Source organism: Saccoglossus kowalevskii, chromosome 11 (assembly GCF_978046115.1).
Source record: "Saccoglossus kowalevskii chromosome 11, keSacKowa6.1, whole genome shotgun sequence".
Lineage (NCBI taxonomy): Eukaryota > Metazoa > Hemichordata > Enteropneusta > Harrimaniidae > Saccoglossus > Saccoglossus kowalevskii.
In genome coordinates, this window is record NC_140651.1 from 5,093,379 (window position 1) to 5,106,636 (window position 13,258).

The 13,258-nt window shown below is 34.8% G+C and overlaps 1 protein-coding gene across 6 annotated transcripts in view; it reads left to right on the plus strand.

The window, feature by feature from the left end:
* The window catches only part of LOC102804933 (ralBP1-associated Eps domain-containing protein 1-like), a 57,942-nt gene that overhangs the window by 21,738 nt on the left and 22,946 nt on the right, over nucleotides 1–13,258 (plus strand). For 5 of the 6 annotated variants that reach the window (XM_085505647.1, XM_085505648.1, XM_085505651.1 and 2 more), the window contains exons 3-6: nucleotides 1,208–1,289; nucleotides 2,078–2,174; nucleotides 8,809–8,937; nucleotides 12,846–13,074. In XM_085505647.1, the coding sequence (XP_085361773.1) occupies nucleotides 1,208–1,289; nucleotides 2,078–2,174; nucleotides 8,809–8,937; nucleotides 12,846–13,074 (537 nt within the window). The remainder of the gene's footprint in view (nucleotides 1–1,207; nucleotides 1,290–2,077; nucleotides 2,175–8,808; nucleotides 8,938–12,845; nucleotides 13,075–13,258) is intronic. The other variant, XM_085505650.1, reaches the window with a different exon arrangement.

Sequence of the window (13,258 nt, forward strand, 5' to 3'; positions counted from 1 at the left end):
TTTTTCAATTTATCTATTTTTTATGTCTAATCTTTCGAGAACATATCAGATTCTTTTATTTTGCCGATTGCTAGCATTTTTTTCTTGAATTTCAAAACAATGTGTGAAAACGCAACGTATCGTGGCTGTACATGCGTAAATGCATCTTACCGTCCGTCGGCACGGGTGAGTACTGATGCCACAAATAAAAATGTTATGGATTTTGTTTTGACAAATTGTCTGTTTTGGCTTTGTGGGCAAATCATCTCGTATATTTTCTACATTATAACTCAATTATGTTTTGTACTTGCTCTTAGTTACTCGAATTGCATTTCATGAACGCAGAATAATTTGCGAACGCATAAATCACCGATTTCAAACTTTTTGCATTTCGTAAATATTGATAGTGACCAATCTGTTTGTATTTCAAAAAATTGTAACATGTTCCAATTAATAATAAATTAAATTAAAAAGAGAATAGTAAATAACTTAGTGTGTATTGCAGTTCATGTCATAAATGCGAGAATGCTGTATGTAAATGATATGCAAATTAATATGCAAATTTATGCTAATTAGGCCGCCCACCAGCTAATTTGGATTGTGGAGAACACTGTAAAGGTTGTCGCTAACACTGCTCTCATTGTACTTTGCATCCACCACCAGTTATGCTCACTTAGAGCAAACTTTCAGATTTTATACATAAATGTAACATGCAAATGTCTGTTCATCTTCCAAATATGAGTAGCAGAGATTATGATATTGTATTCTGGTTGTTAACTCAATTGTGTGTCACTCATCTAATTTATATTAAGAACATAAAACCACAGGAAACGATTGTAGAATTTAAATAATAAAAAAAAATCTCCTAGAAGGTTACTAATATAGTATGGATAATGTGGTTATTTAATTATGTACATACATATACATATTAATGTAGCATTTTTAGCTTTGATAAAAGTGATCTGAAATTGACTAAATTCTCATAACATGTACAATGTACATGAGTAATGCTCACTAGTGTAATTCTATGGAATAGTATTGATTGAGTTTAATGAATACAAGACTAATGAATTCTGGGTCATTAATTAAGTACATGTAGCTTAATAAATAGTCGTGCATTAATTGTCAAACTGATGTGTGTTATTGTCACATTATAATGATTCTCAGTCTCTGTTAACAATTCATCACTTGTTGTCATTGACACTTCAATCCATGTGATTAATTACAGATAGAAAGAGAACCCAGTTTAGCAGTCCCGGATTTACTCATACAAACGATGATTATACATTACTGGACAAACAAAGTGAAAGGTAAAATCAACCAATCACCATGCCTTTTAAGAAATTGAAAAGCCAATCAGAGTACGTGTGATCTGAACAATGTTCAAAACAATACTTTCCATTCATTTCCAGTCTGATGAAAATCTTATGTACGTGGAGGCCAGTAGGGGTAGTATGTGTACATGCACAAATCTTATTCCACTAGCCAAACAATTCTGAATCAGTTTTTGGTACAAATCTCCGCATACTAAGTCAGCTAAGTCGTGGGTAGTTGTTCTGTTGTTCAATTCTGTTGTGTTCTACCGGCAGTTTTGAAGTAAAAGAACTAACGTTTCATTGCATCTTGTATTTAATTGGCCGTTAAAGGGCTAGAGGAAACAACTTAACACTTACTGTCTGTCAATTACTGAAGGGTGACAGCGGCCTGACTCAAGGTGTGATGGGGATGTCAAGTCATGACTTTACATACTTCTTGGCCATTGATATACATGTAGCTCTATGAAACTTGCTACAATAAGTTGAATCCATGCCTGCATGGATGATGTGATGTTTTTCAATAAAGAAAACTTAATATAAATCTGTGTGTGTATACCGGGTACATGTGTATGTACTTTTTATCCATTTTCAATGCATGAACCCCCTTCACGAGGCCTCTCGGTTAATCGTGAACCCTGATTCCAGTAAGTCTTGGTTTTTGCTTGGATCCCAACAATCGTGACTTAGCTAGAAGTCACTATATTTTGTTAGCTGTCTGTATGTAGAAGTGAACAGTACCCATGTACGTGGAATTGTCATCCTGCTTGTATGTTTCGTTCTAGGCCTAATCCTGTACAACAACCACAGGTTGCTTCTTTGCCGCCTCCTCCAAGCAAAGAAAACATTCGAACTGGTCAAGTTGTATTCACCAGACAAAGGGTAAGTTGTCGTCTTCTATCCACTATCCACTGACTATAAATCAAAGGATAATACATGTATGGTGAAAATTTCATTGACTTTTAAGAGATGTGTGCAAAGGTGGTAGTCATCAAAATCACTCTAATTATTTACATTCATTGATCCATGTGTACTTACTAATCAGAAGATGAAATTGACTGCCCATTTGATAGGTTGGAGAGTGACTGTTCCAATAAAGATGTACTGATTTACAGAAGTGACATGATTTGTCTAAATGGCGCATGGAAGTTTAAAAAACTTAAAAGCAGTTTTATTTTTTAACATTTGCCATAAGGCCAGGCAGTTTCTTAATATCCTTGTCCCAGCTACAATCTGCTATTTTGGGACAGGTAGGCAGTTCTTAATTTAAACTCAGACATCTGTTATGTATTTGTGTATGTAACACAATATTCATGCATTAAATGCAGACAACCTTTTCACACTGCACCACATGCAGACTTTCGTTTTCATAAAAGATATTCAAAATTTATAACCACTACAATTTGAATTTTAAATTTAAGAAAAGTTACGGAAAAGTAATGGGACTGTAAAACAGTTAAAATTGTTGCTGTTCTTTTGTATAATGATATAGATTAAATGGACAGGGCAGATCAGCTCCACCTGTTTAGATAATGGTATGATCCACCACAATGTATTACATAGGCATGATAAGTGCATTCATGTTCGACTGCAGTCGCTTTTCTTAAGTCAGACATCCCCACTTATTGTTGTCATGGTTACTTCATGTCTCTTATTAGGATATAGCCACTGGACTATTTTGTTGTCTATGTCGCATAATTAACACAGTGTATTTATTCCAGTATCATTTCTTTATGTGTGCGATCTTTTCTGCATGTTTTGCTTTGAATTATCACGTAGGTTGAATTATACTTGAATAGTGAAAATTTAATTTATCACATTCATGACTGTCATTTTTACATCAGCTGGTCTATTTCAATGACTGTTATCTTTTTGTTAATTGAATTACGTCTCAGTGTCGTGTAGCACGAACAAGTCTATCTGTGTGTAAAAATACACTGGTTACTAATGTTAATTCCTTGTGTAGTCTTGCTTTTCTTTTATGTAGATTGTCTAGGGGGCATTATTATTATTGCTCAGCTTATTTGTGTGTAAAGTACAACCACCTCTGTTGTTCAGCCACTTCCATTTAGACTGATTCAATAATTTTCACATTTCAGGCAATTCTTTAGCGCAAAATCTGATTTAAGTTTGAATATAAATCCCTAAATTTCGTTTGAAAATGGTTTTATCTACTCTTAGCTTGGATGTGATTTCTAGACATGATTCAAGTGAACCTTTTCTCTCTTAAGAAATAATTTTCAATATGGCCTTGCGGGGGCGCTATACTACCACATTTTTTCCTGTGGAACATGTGGACAGTTTGGGCAAACCAGAGAACATTTGCAGTAAACAGTTTTTTAGCTCTGCTGTCGACTTTGTCGAGCGGAGCTTATCATATGAGTGATTGTCCGTTGTCGTCGTCGTCCGTGTCAATGTTTAACTTTTTCGACTTCTTCTTGAAAACTACTAGCCTGAATGCTTTGATACTTGGTGTATATGTACCTTGGGTAGACCTCTCTTCGGTTTGTTCATTTTATGTTGATATCTTAAATTCTCTAATTTTGGTGAATATTTTTGTCATTTTTGGTAAAAAGTGATATTTGCGACTTCTTGTTAAAAACCGCAAGTCCAATTGCTTTGATATTACATATATAGGTACTACATGTGGACCTCTCTCAGATTTGTTCATTTTGTAATGATATCTTTAATTCTCTAATTTTGGTGAATATTTTTGTCATTTTTGGTAAAAAGTGATATTTTCGACTTCTTGTTAAAAACCGCAAGTCCAATTGCTTTGATATTACATATATAGGTACTACATGTGGACTTCTCTCAGATTTGTTCATTTTGTAATGATATCTTCAATTCTCTAATTTTGGTGAATATTTTTGTCATTTTTGGTAAAAAGTGATATTTTCGACTTCTTGTTAAAAACTGCAAGTCCAATTGCTTTGATATTACATATATAGGTACTACATGTGGACTTCTCTCAGATTTGTTCATTTTGTAATGATATCTTCAATTCTCTAATTTTAGTGAATATTTTTGTAATTTTTGGTAAAAAGTGATATTTTTTACTTCTTGTTGAAAACAGCAAGTCCCATTGCTTTGATACTATACATATTGTTCATTTTCTAATGATATCTTCTGTTCTTTAATTGAAATGTGCATTGCTAACAGCGGAGCAATCTCAGCCAACAGGCTGCTTGTCATACATACATGTACATTGGTACATTGTTATATTAGTAGATTACATTTATTGACTATCATGAACACATAGTGTAGTATGCTTTCAATCTCTGACACATGATGTACTCGTACATTAGTATTATCCAATTGTCAGTATACATGTAATGAAATCAGTCTGTCTGGCTGTGGTAATGAAGAGACATTTTATCTTGCCAGGTTGACATATTCATTTTTAAATTATCACTTTTTGTTATCATCCACTGTCAAATTTAATTACAAAAGTTGCTATAAATTTGTTATATGTATTAAAATGCATCTTGTTTTGCTCGAAAAAATGTTGTGGAAATGCAAGGAATAATTTTGTTGCATATTGTAAGCAAAGTTTTGTCTGCTGTTCTGTGTATTGTGTTTCAGCCACTCAAATATACATGTATATAGTTCAAATTTTACACACAAAAAGTGAAGACATTCCAAAGTTGTGTGTGTTCGTATTCCAGATAAATATTTACTTGTGTAACTAAAATTTACTTGTGTATGGTTTTAAAACAGGGTTCTACTCATCTTTTTTCACCATAGAAATGAAAAGATGAGTGTAGAGTCATTAGAATTATAGCATGTATTGCATGCATAATGAGTGGAGTATGTAGTTAGGAACCCAAGCCCAAAGGGCTAGGCCCCTATTATTATCGTCCGTTTTTTTTTTTTTTTCTTCCACTTCTTTTTTTCTTTCTTTCTGTTTTTTGAGTATTGTGATTAGTCAATTAGTTCGGCAGCCATTTTGGATTGAAATGAAACTGGAAGTTGCTATTTGAACATTTTCTGAGGGTGTAGGCAGTTAGATTTTCACTTTGGCATAAACTTGTTAGTAATAGATATTGGAAAAAAAACTTTTTCCGCCATGTTTTTCCCCCAAAAAATATGAAAAACACTTTTAAATCACCAATTAAATTGCTCTCATATATGGTATTTTATCGTCTATATGTGACACATATTTGAATTTGAAAAATTAGTCTTGATTGGTCGCATGGTTTGGCCGCCATTTTGGTTTTCTTCTAAACAGGAAGTACAGTACAGTTCTTGCGGAAGCTTTGGCTTTTGTGGCATCATTGTCGCCTACGCATGGCTTCATTGTCGCCTCAGCATCGCATCATTGTGGCATCAGCTTCGCGTCATTGAAAATTGAAGCTGTGTTCGCCTCGCTATTTTGTGGCATCATCGTGGCCTCAGCTTCGCAGTCTCATGGCATCAACATGGCATCAGCTTCAAAGTATTGTGACATGAGTATGACCTCATTATTTGCACGCAGAAGGGCAGTAGACAAAAACATGTACAGAAGTTCGATATGTAATCGATTTGAAATTCAAGGCGAATAAAATAATATGGTCAAGAGTAAAATGACATTTTAAAAAGATATCTTGTTTAATTATTTTAGTGTTGCGAGTATTGGGCACCAAAAACTTTGCGAAGTACATTACAATCGGCAAGGTGACGAGTTTCATATTGACTGGAAGGAAAATCGTGATAAATTCAAATCACACGATGCAATCGTCGTTCTGATACAACACAATTTGCTGTATACGAAGTGAAACTGTTCTTGTTATAAAATTTACCTTTTTTCGCTCATTTTATTTGCTGCTAGAAGAGCAGATTCAGATTCCTCATTTCGGTGGTATTTTTCTGTGTTTCGTTTAGTTTTAGCCGAGTCCGACCCCATGCCCGGACTACTAAAACATGCAACACACACGTACGCCGCCGGGTGCGTCGGCGTTGTCGCCAGTCATCTTGATACAAAGTTCCAAAACAAGTGCGTACATTTCCAACATATGATTGGATGGTTGTGGTGGCGTCGGTCTGGTAAAATTTGACAACCAATTTTCAAAATTAAGTCACCATCAGTGATCTGAGCTCGATCTATACGTACTTTAAAAGTATTCTCACAAACATATTTTCGAATGAAAACGAGCCATGCCCTGTAAAAAATCGAATAGCGCTTGACATGCAGGAATAATTTATTGGGCTTCAGAAAAAAAACGTGTCCATTTAGTGTGGCCGTAAATATTTGGTCACCAGCCGATGAACAATTTGAAAATCATGATTCACACGGAAGTCCTTCGATACTGAAAATCATCGACCCCAGTCTGGTTTACCTTATTTCCCAACTTGCAAAACTGATTTGTATCTCAGCCCTGTTTGTTTTGTTTTTTCTTTTTTTTGAACTGAGGTAAAATCCCATCCGTTTGTCAAAATATACCGATGTTTTTCAGTGAATAATTGCGAAGCCTGTCACAGCACACAAAAAAAACTTTGTGAATCGACGATGGAGATTGGATGGTACGACGACCCTTCAATTTGCGTTAAATATGTTTTGTTACAACATCATTGATTGGCTGAGAGTCACCTGATCGGAGCATGACCTGGGTCACAGAACCATATTAGTCCGTATTATCAACAGGACTTTGCGAGAAAACCACACCCACATTTTCAACCATTTTAGCGCGGAAGTTGCCAACAAATGTCGAAAACTCGTGAATTGTATAAATTCGAATAAAATAAAGCTAGCGATTCGTAAGACTGGTTAATAATATATCCCCCGATGCTCTTCGATTTTTTTATTTCAAGGTGAGAAATGGATACTAGTAGTTGAAGTTCCATCGATTTCAAGGCGACTATTTAACCGCGACAAATTACGGGACATGATCCCCATAAATTGCGATAAATAAATGCTGATTGTGTTGAATAACGAACGTCGGGACCGTTTGGGGAAACAAATTACGGTCGGTAGACATTTCAAACAAATGAAATTATTAACGAAAGACGAGATTTTTCTAGGTATTTACGATCATTCGGTCATACCAAATATATACAAAATTGACAAATACACAAAGATGTGTAATAGTAGGTCATTTTTATTTTAGCCTTAGAAATATTTTCTTTCACTCAGTCCACGTCCATGCGTGGGAATTCTATTTAGCTTCATGGTATTTCGGCTTGTCTTCTGCTTGGGGGGAAACAACAATAATTATACAAATCGTAAACTCAACACAATCAGGAAAAGAAACCCAGACAACCATGTTGTACTTCTGTTGAATACATTTTGTAGCAGTGAGTCACGTCGGAATATTGTCTAAAATAAAATATTCAATCCCAGCCAAATCTAGGTCAAAGGGTCAGATTGCGTGCATATAATTATAGATAGTTAAAACAAAAAGTATTTGAACTTTTGACGGTTGTTCAACATCTATGCACGGTTACTAAACTAGTAACCGTGATCTATGAAAACCAGAAAATTTTTAGTAGTCCGAATTGTTGCACGGTCGAAAATAAAACGGAAATTGACCGGTCAAAAGCGGAAGCGGTCAAGAGGTTTGGGGGAAATGAGTACAGTACCTGTACTTCTTTGTTTGATGAAGCGATGCTGATGCCACATTGTCGCCATAATGAGGCCACAATGAAGCGAAGCGATAATCGCCTAACTTTTTAATGTCGCGACATTGAAGCGATGCTGAAGCCATAACAATGCCATAATGACGCGATGCTGAAGCGAAGGTGAAGCTGAAGTGAAGCCAAAGCTTCCGCGAGAACTGTACTGTAGTTTGTTACTTATGCCACATTTATGTGATTATATTCTTATTTGCTGCTGCATCTCTATATGGAACTCTATCAGGAAGTAAAAAAAAAATTTCAGATCAGTCATATGATTTGGATTTCAGACAAAATTGAACTCATTGATATGCATAAGTGTTATATCTCAAGCACTGTTGCACTTAGGAAGATGAAACCTATGATGTTGTTAAACAAGAGATCTGACTAAAATACCAGATGACATGGTCATGTGAGCTCATTAATATGCATAACTGTTATATCTGAAACACTGTTGCAGGTAATCAGGTAAATACATATAGAAGCAACTGCATTTCGACTTCATGGTACAGATCATTCAAACTACCCTAATGGCTGGGCCCCACTGTCGCCACTTGTGGCTTTAATTTTAACTTCTTTTTGCTCTTAACCTTTTCACCACTGGACTTTCTCGCCCAAATTTGTCTGCACTTTTTTCTGATATTCTTCAATATTTCTAAAAATGAGCCCTATTTTGGTGCCAACAGAAGAAATTTTTAGTTTTTACTCACAAAATCTGGCTATTTTTTCCCCCCAGTCTTCTGAAGGAAATTGCAGACTATAAATGGGACTGTTTTGTGAATTTGTGATGAAAACAGGGAACTGGTGGTGGAAAGGTTAAAGCAATTTGATAACTGACAAGAATGATTAAATTTTGTTCAAGTAAATTGTTTGTTGTTTTATTGTAAATTTATAGATCATTAATATTTTAATGTTTTAATTCCAGAGAAGAAGTGGTTCCAGTTCTTCCAGTTCTTCTTCTTCTTCTTCTTCTTCTTCTTCTTCTTCCTCTCATCCTAAAAGGCTTGCTGGTTCTCCTGTTGCCGGGCAACGATTGATGTCTCCTAACAATACGGTATGGTCACCTGTCAGCGTGTTTACTAAACAATCACCTTTGTTTTTGTCTCATACAGTGTCCTCTCTTCAGAACAACAATCACTTCCATTATAAGTGTTTCATACTTTGTATTTTGTCCAGTAAATAAGTAGAATTAAATTGTATGATTGTTTTACTGTAATTTAAGTCATATTGCTCCATAGTAAATTTTACATTTTGGTAAAAAAAATTCTTTAATTTTCTCAAATTGTTTTTTGAATTTGAATTTACTAAACTGTCAAAAATCAATTTTGATAGCAGATTTTGTTCATAATCATGGAACGAAGAGAGCAGACAATAATCATTCAATTCTATTTTCATAAATTCTGTGTAGATCACATACATGTATCATGTCCAGTATTCAATTAAGACATCTTTTAAATGTTCATATTTCATTTAGTCCACCATTTAGTTGGTTAGACTCGTACTTTAGTTAAGCTCTCTAGTAAAAGTAATGAATGAAGGTGTTCTAAAGGTGATTAGGTTACATCTATGTAAGTAATGTGTTTTCTCGTTCTTTGTTTATATTGTGGGACTACCTTTGCATCAACATATAGCTTGCTCAGAAACATCTGAATTGTGCAAAATACTGTGTCTAAATATACATGTACCTCAAATTAGTAATGTAGTAGATAACACAAAAAGTAATTCTTTAATTTTCTCAAATTGTTTTTTGAATTTGAATTTACTAAACTGTCAAAAATCAATTTTGATAGCAGATTTTGTTCATAATCATGGAACGAAGAGAACAGACAATAATCATTCAATTCTATTTTCATAAATTCTGTGTAGATCACATACATGTATCATGTCCAGTATTCAATTAAGACATCTTTTAAATGTTCATATTTCATTTAGTCCACCATTTAGTTGGTTAGACTCGTACTTTAGTTAAGCTCTCTAGTAAAAGTAATGAATGAAGGTGTTCTAAAGGTGATTAGGTTACATCTATGTAAGTAATGTGTTTTCTCGTTCTTTGTTTATATTGTGGGACTACCTTTGCATCAACATATAGCTTGCTCAGAAACATCTGAATTGTGCAAAATACTGTGTCTAAATATACATGTACCTCAAATTAGTAATGTAGTAGATAACATAAAAAAGTAATGCTGGAAGTTTTCATTGCAAAACCAGCTGAAAGCTGCCCGGGGAGTTGAGTAACGGTATGCTTGAACAGTGCTGTATATCAATACAATTGATCCATTCTATCATAGCGAGATGGTACTTGTTTATTGGTGCTTTGTGATTATTATGTGATATATTCAATAGCATCAATTGTAGAAAAAATGTTTAAATTTCTTATTTGATTTTTTGTTCAAATTTTATTCGCTAATATTTTGAATGGTGTTCAAATAGTGTGTGGATTGAGAGATTCACCCTCACATGTACATTTTGATGATAATATGTCACATAATATTCCAAAAACACAATGGATCCAAATACCATTTCAAAGTGCTTTAAACTCAGTTTACTAACTTTCTCAGAGTAGCAGGTGCTGCGGTGCTGCCATGGTGAATATATCCAGTCTCGCATGAACCTTGCTTCATTAGCACTAACTGCTGTGTCTCGTATTTCCCAGAATGCTTCACTAATCCTTACTTCATATGCAATGTACAATGTTGTATCACTGAATGGTATGTGCACATGTGTTGACCAGCATGGTCATAACTGTCCATTGGGTGCATGGATCAGTGGATGATGTTGTCCAAACATTGTTTTATTTACCAGCAGAACACATGCTTAACAACTACATTGAACAATGCCATTCTTACATATGCTAACAGCCAGTTCATGCCAATCAGTAGCTGTGCTCATGCAAAATATAAACAAGTGCATTCTCTGATAGACAATGACGCTTTTCATGTGTCCACACTGAATCATATACTTATCATAAAATAAGAAAAAATCAAATTGAATGGCAGATCAGTATTCAGTAGATGTAAAAAAATCATGGCTTACATTCATGAATGCATTTGTTTAGTGATATGTGTATGAATTATTATGTACATGTACTAACAAAATGTGCGTATTCAGCAAAACACACAGGCTTCTCTTTTACATTGCAGATAATATTCTGGGTGATTTAATGTAAATTATTACAAAATAATAAAAATGTAGCAAAATGTGTTAAGGTAAACGACAAATGTTCGTCTATGGTCTATTTTAATGATCAGGTAAACCATAAACACGTATTACTGTGCACTTCTATTTGAGATGCTCTGTAATAGAGCAAATAAGTCTCAGTCTCAGTTCTCAAAAAGATAGCGTACGCTCACTTTCAAAAGTAAGCGTGGAACCAAACAATGGAATGCTAGAGTGCGCTCACTTTGGTTGTGTAATGAAAGCTATGATCTTTTCTTCTAGCGTTTTAAAACACTAATTCAAGCAACGTTATTTCGCAATTTCGATCTTTTGTAAACCTGGGATGATGTATCAAGGTCTAAAGTAACCGTTTTATCAATTTTTGAAAAATGAAGAAAAAAGTGAAAATTTCCCTTCTCGTTACCTTGATGTTTATAGAAGTTTGTTTCTTATCCAATCTGGTGCTAATTTCACATCGAGTTGGACGCCATGCATACAGTACTTCGCATAATTACGCCCCCTCCTTCTCGATTTTAATTTTGAAAACATGTATTTCCATTTTCATCAGTCAAGTATACTTACCTTAATTAAATATGACGTGCAATAACAAAATAAATGTAGCAATGTGACGAAACAATATTTATTAACACTTCCTAAAACTGCAGCAAAATAGTGATGGCAATTATCATTCTATTTGTTGAAAAGGTACTGTGAAACGGTTCGTTTCCTTCAACAGGGCTGGGTGTGGTGGGGCGTAGAAGTTAGCTTTTAATTATTGTTGGAAATCGCGTCAGTGTCAATCACCAAACGTAATCTTGGGTTCGTGACCTCAGCTGGAATTAAAAACAACTCTATCCATTGTAACTTCACATAAAAACCAATCATCAAGCACTGGCATTTTGTCCATAACTGTGATGTCTGAATAACACAACCGTCACACACTGCGATAACAACAAATAAGCCGATACTTTGACGTGCAGCAAAACATCCAAGCTTTGCACAGTCACTTGAATGCTGATATTTATCTAACGGACAAGGAAACAGATTTATTAATACATATAATGCTTCTCATCCCACCCATACTTGTTGGGACTCTACTGGTTAGTTGTCTACAAGTGACAGAAACGGACATCTCCATTCATCCATCTTAACGTAAAATGCCGCCGATTACACGTAAACAATTAGGTGGTCACACCTTGGTCAAGGTGTTAATAAGGTCACATATAAAGCGACACTTCAATTTACAAGTAAACTATCTCAAGCATTCCATTGTTTGCCTTTATGCCCAATTTTGAAAGTGAGCGTATGCTCAACTTGTATGAGACGCTCTTAACAACGAATAGAGGAAGACTACTTTTTGATGCCTCTATCTTACAAGGTCATAGAGGTCAAACTACGTGAATACTTAATTAAACATGGTTGCTTTGTTTTAGCAAACGTTCTCTCATGTGAAAATGTAAACTTGTGTCAACTTCATATTAAACTGAGCATAGTTCTCATTACATTATTAGCATTCTATTGTTTGTCCCCATGCTTACTTTTGAAAGTGAGCGTACTCGAGCATTCCATTGTTTGGTTCCATGTTTACTTTTGAAAGTGAGTGTACGCTCAACTCGTAGTTTCATGAAAACTGAGATGTTCAGTCACCACGCTCAACTACCACATAGAGACCTGTTTGAATACATGCAATGTTTTGACAATGTAATTACATCGTCCATCATTACTGACTTTCCAATTCTAACACAAATGAGCACTTTTAACTTCACAACAGAATTGAAATTACACACAATTTTTGTTTTTTTACAGAGTGGTAGTGCTGCTTCCTCCAGTAGTAACTCTAGTAATTCCTCCTCTCCAGCAAGCTCACAACCATCCTCCCCACCGGACTCACCCATGCTACATCATAGTCTAGAAAAACAAAAAAGTTTACCAATCATGGGCAGGCATAGCCAAGGAGTTCAAAATGAAGCTTTTGAAGAAGGAAGTTTTAAAGAAAAAGGTTGGGCGTCGTTTGAGACTGACACTGATGAACTTGGTGAGTTAATAGGCATATGGTTGTAAAATAAAAGTTTGTGATGTGCAGCGATTATTTTGTTTTCAAACCATTAAATATTTAAATAATAGTCTTTATGATAGTCTTTATTAGAAATGATGTCAGAGTGCAACATTAAAATTGAATTGATCTTAAGTATTATGTTTTGTTTTAATTTGTAAAAAAA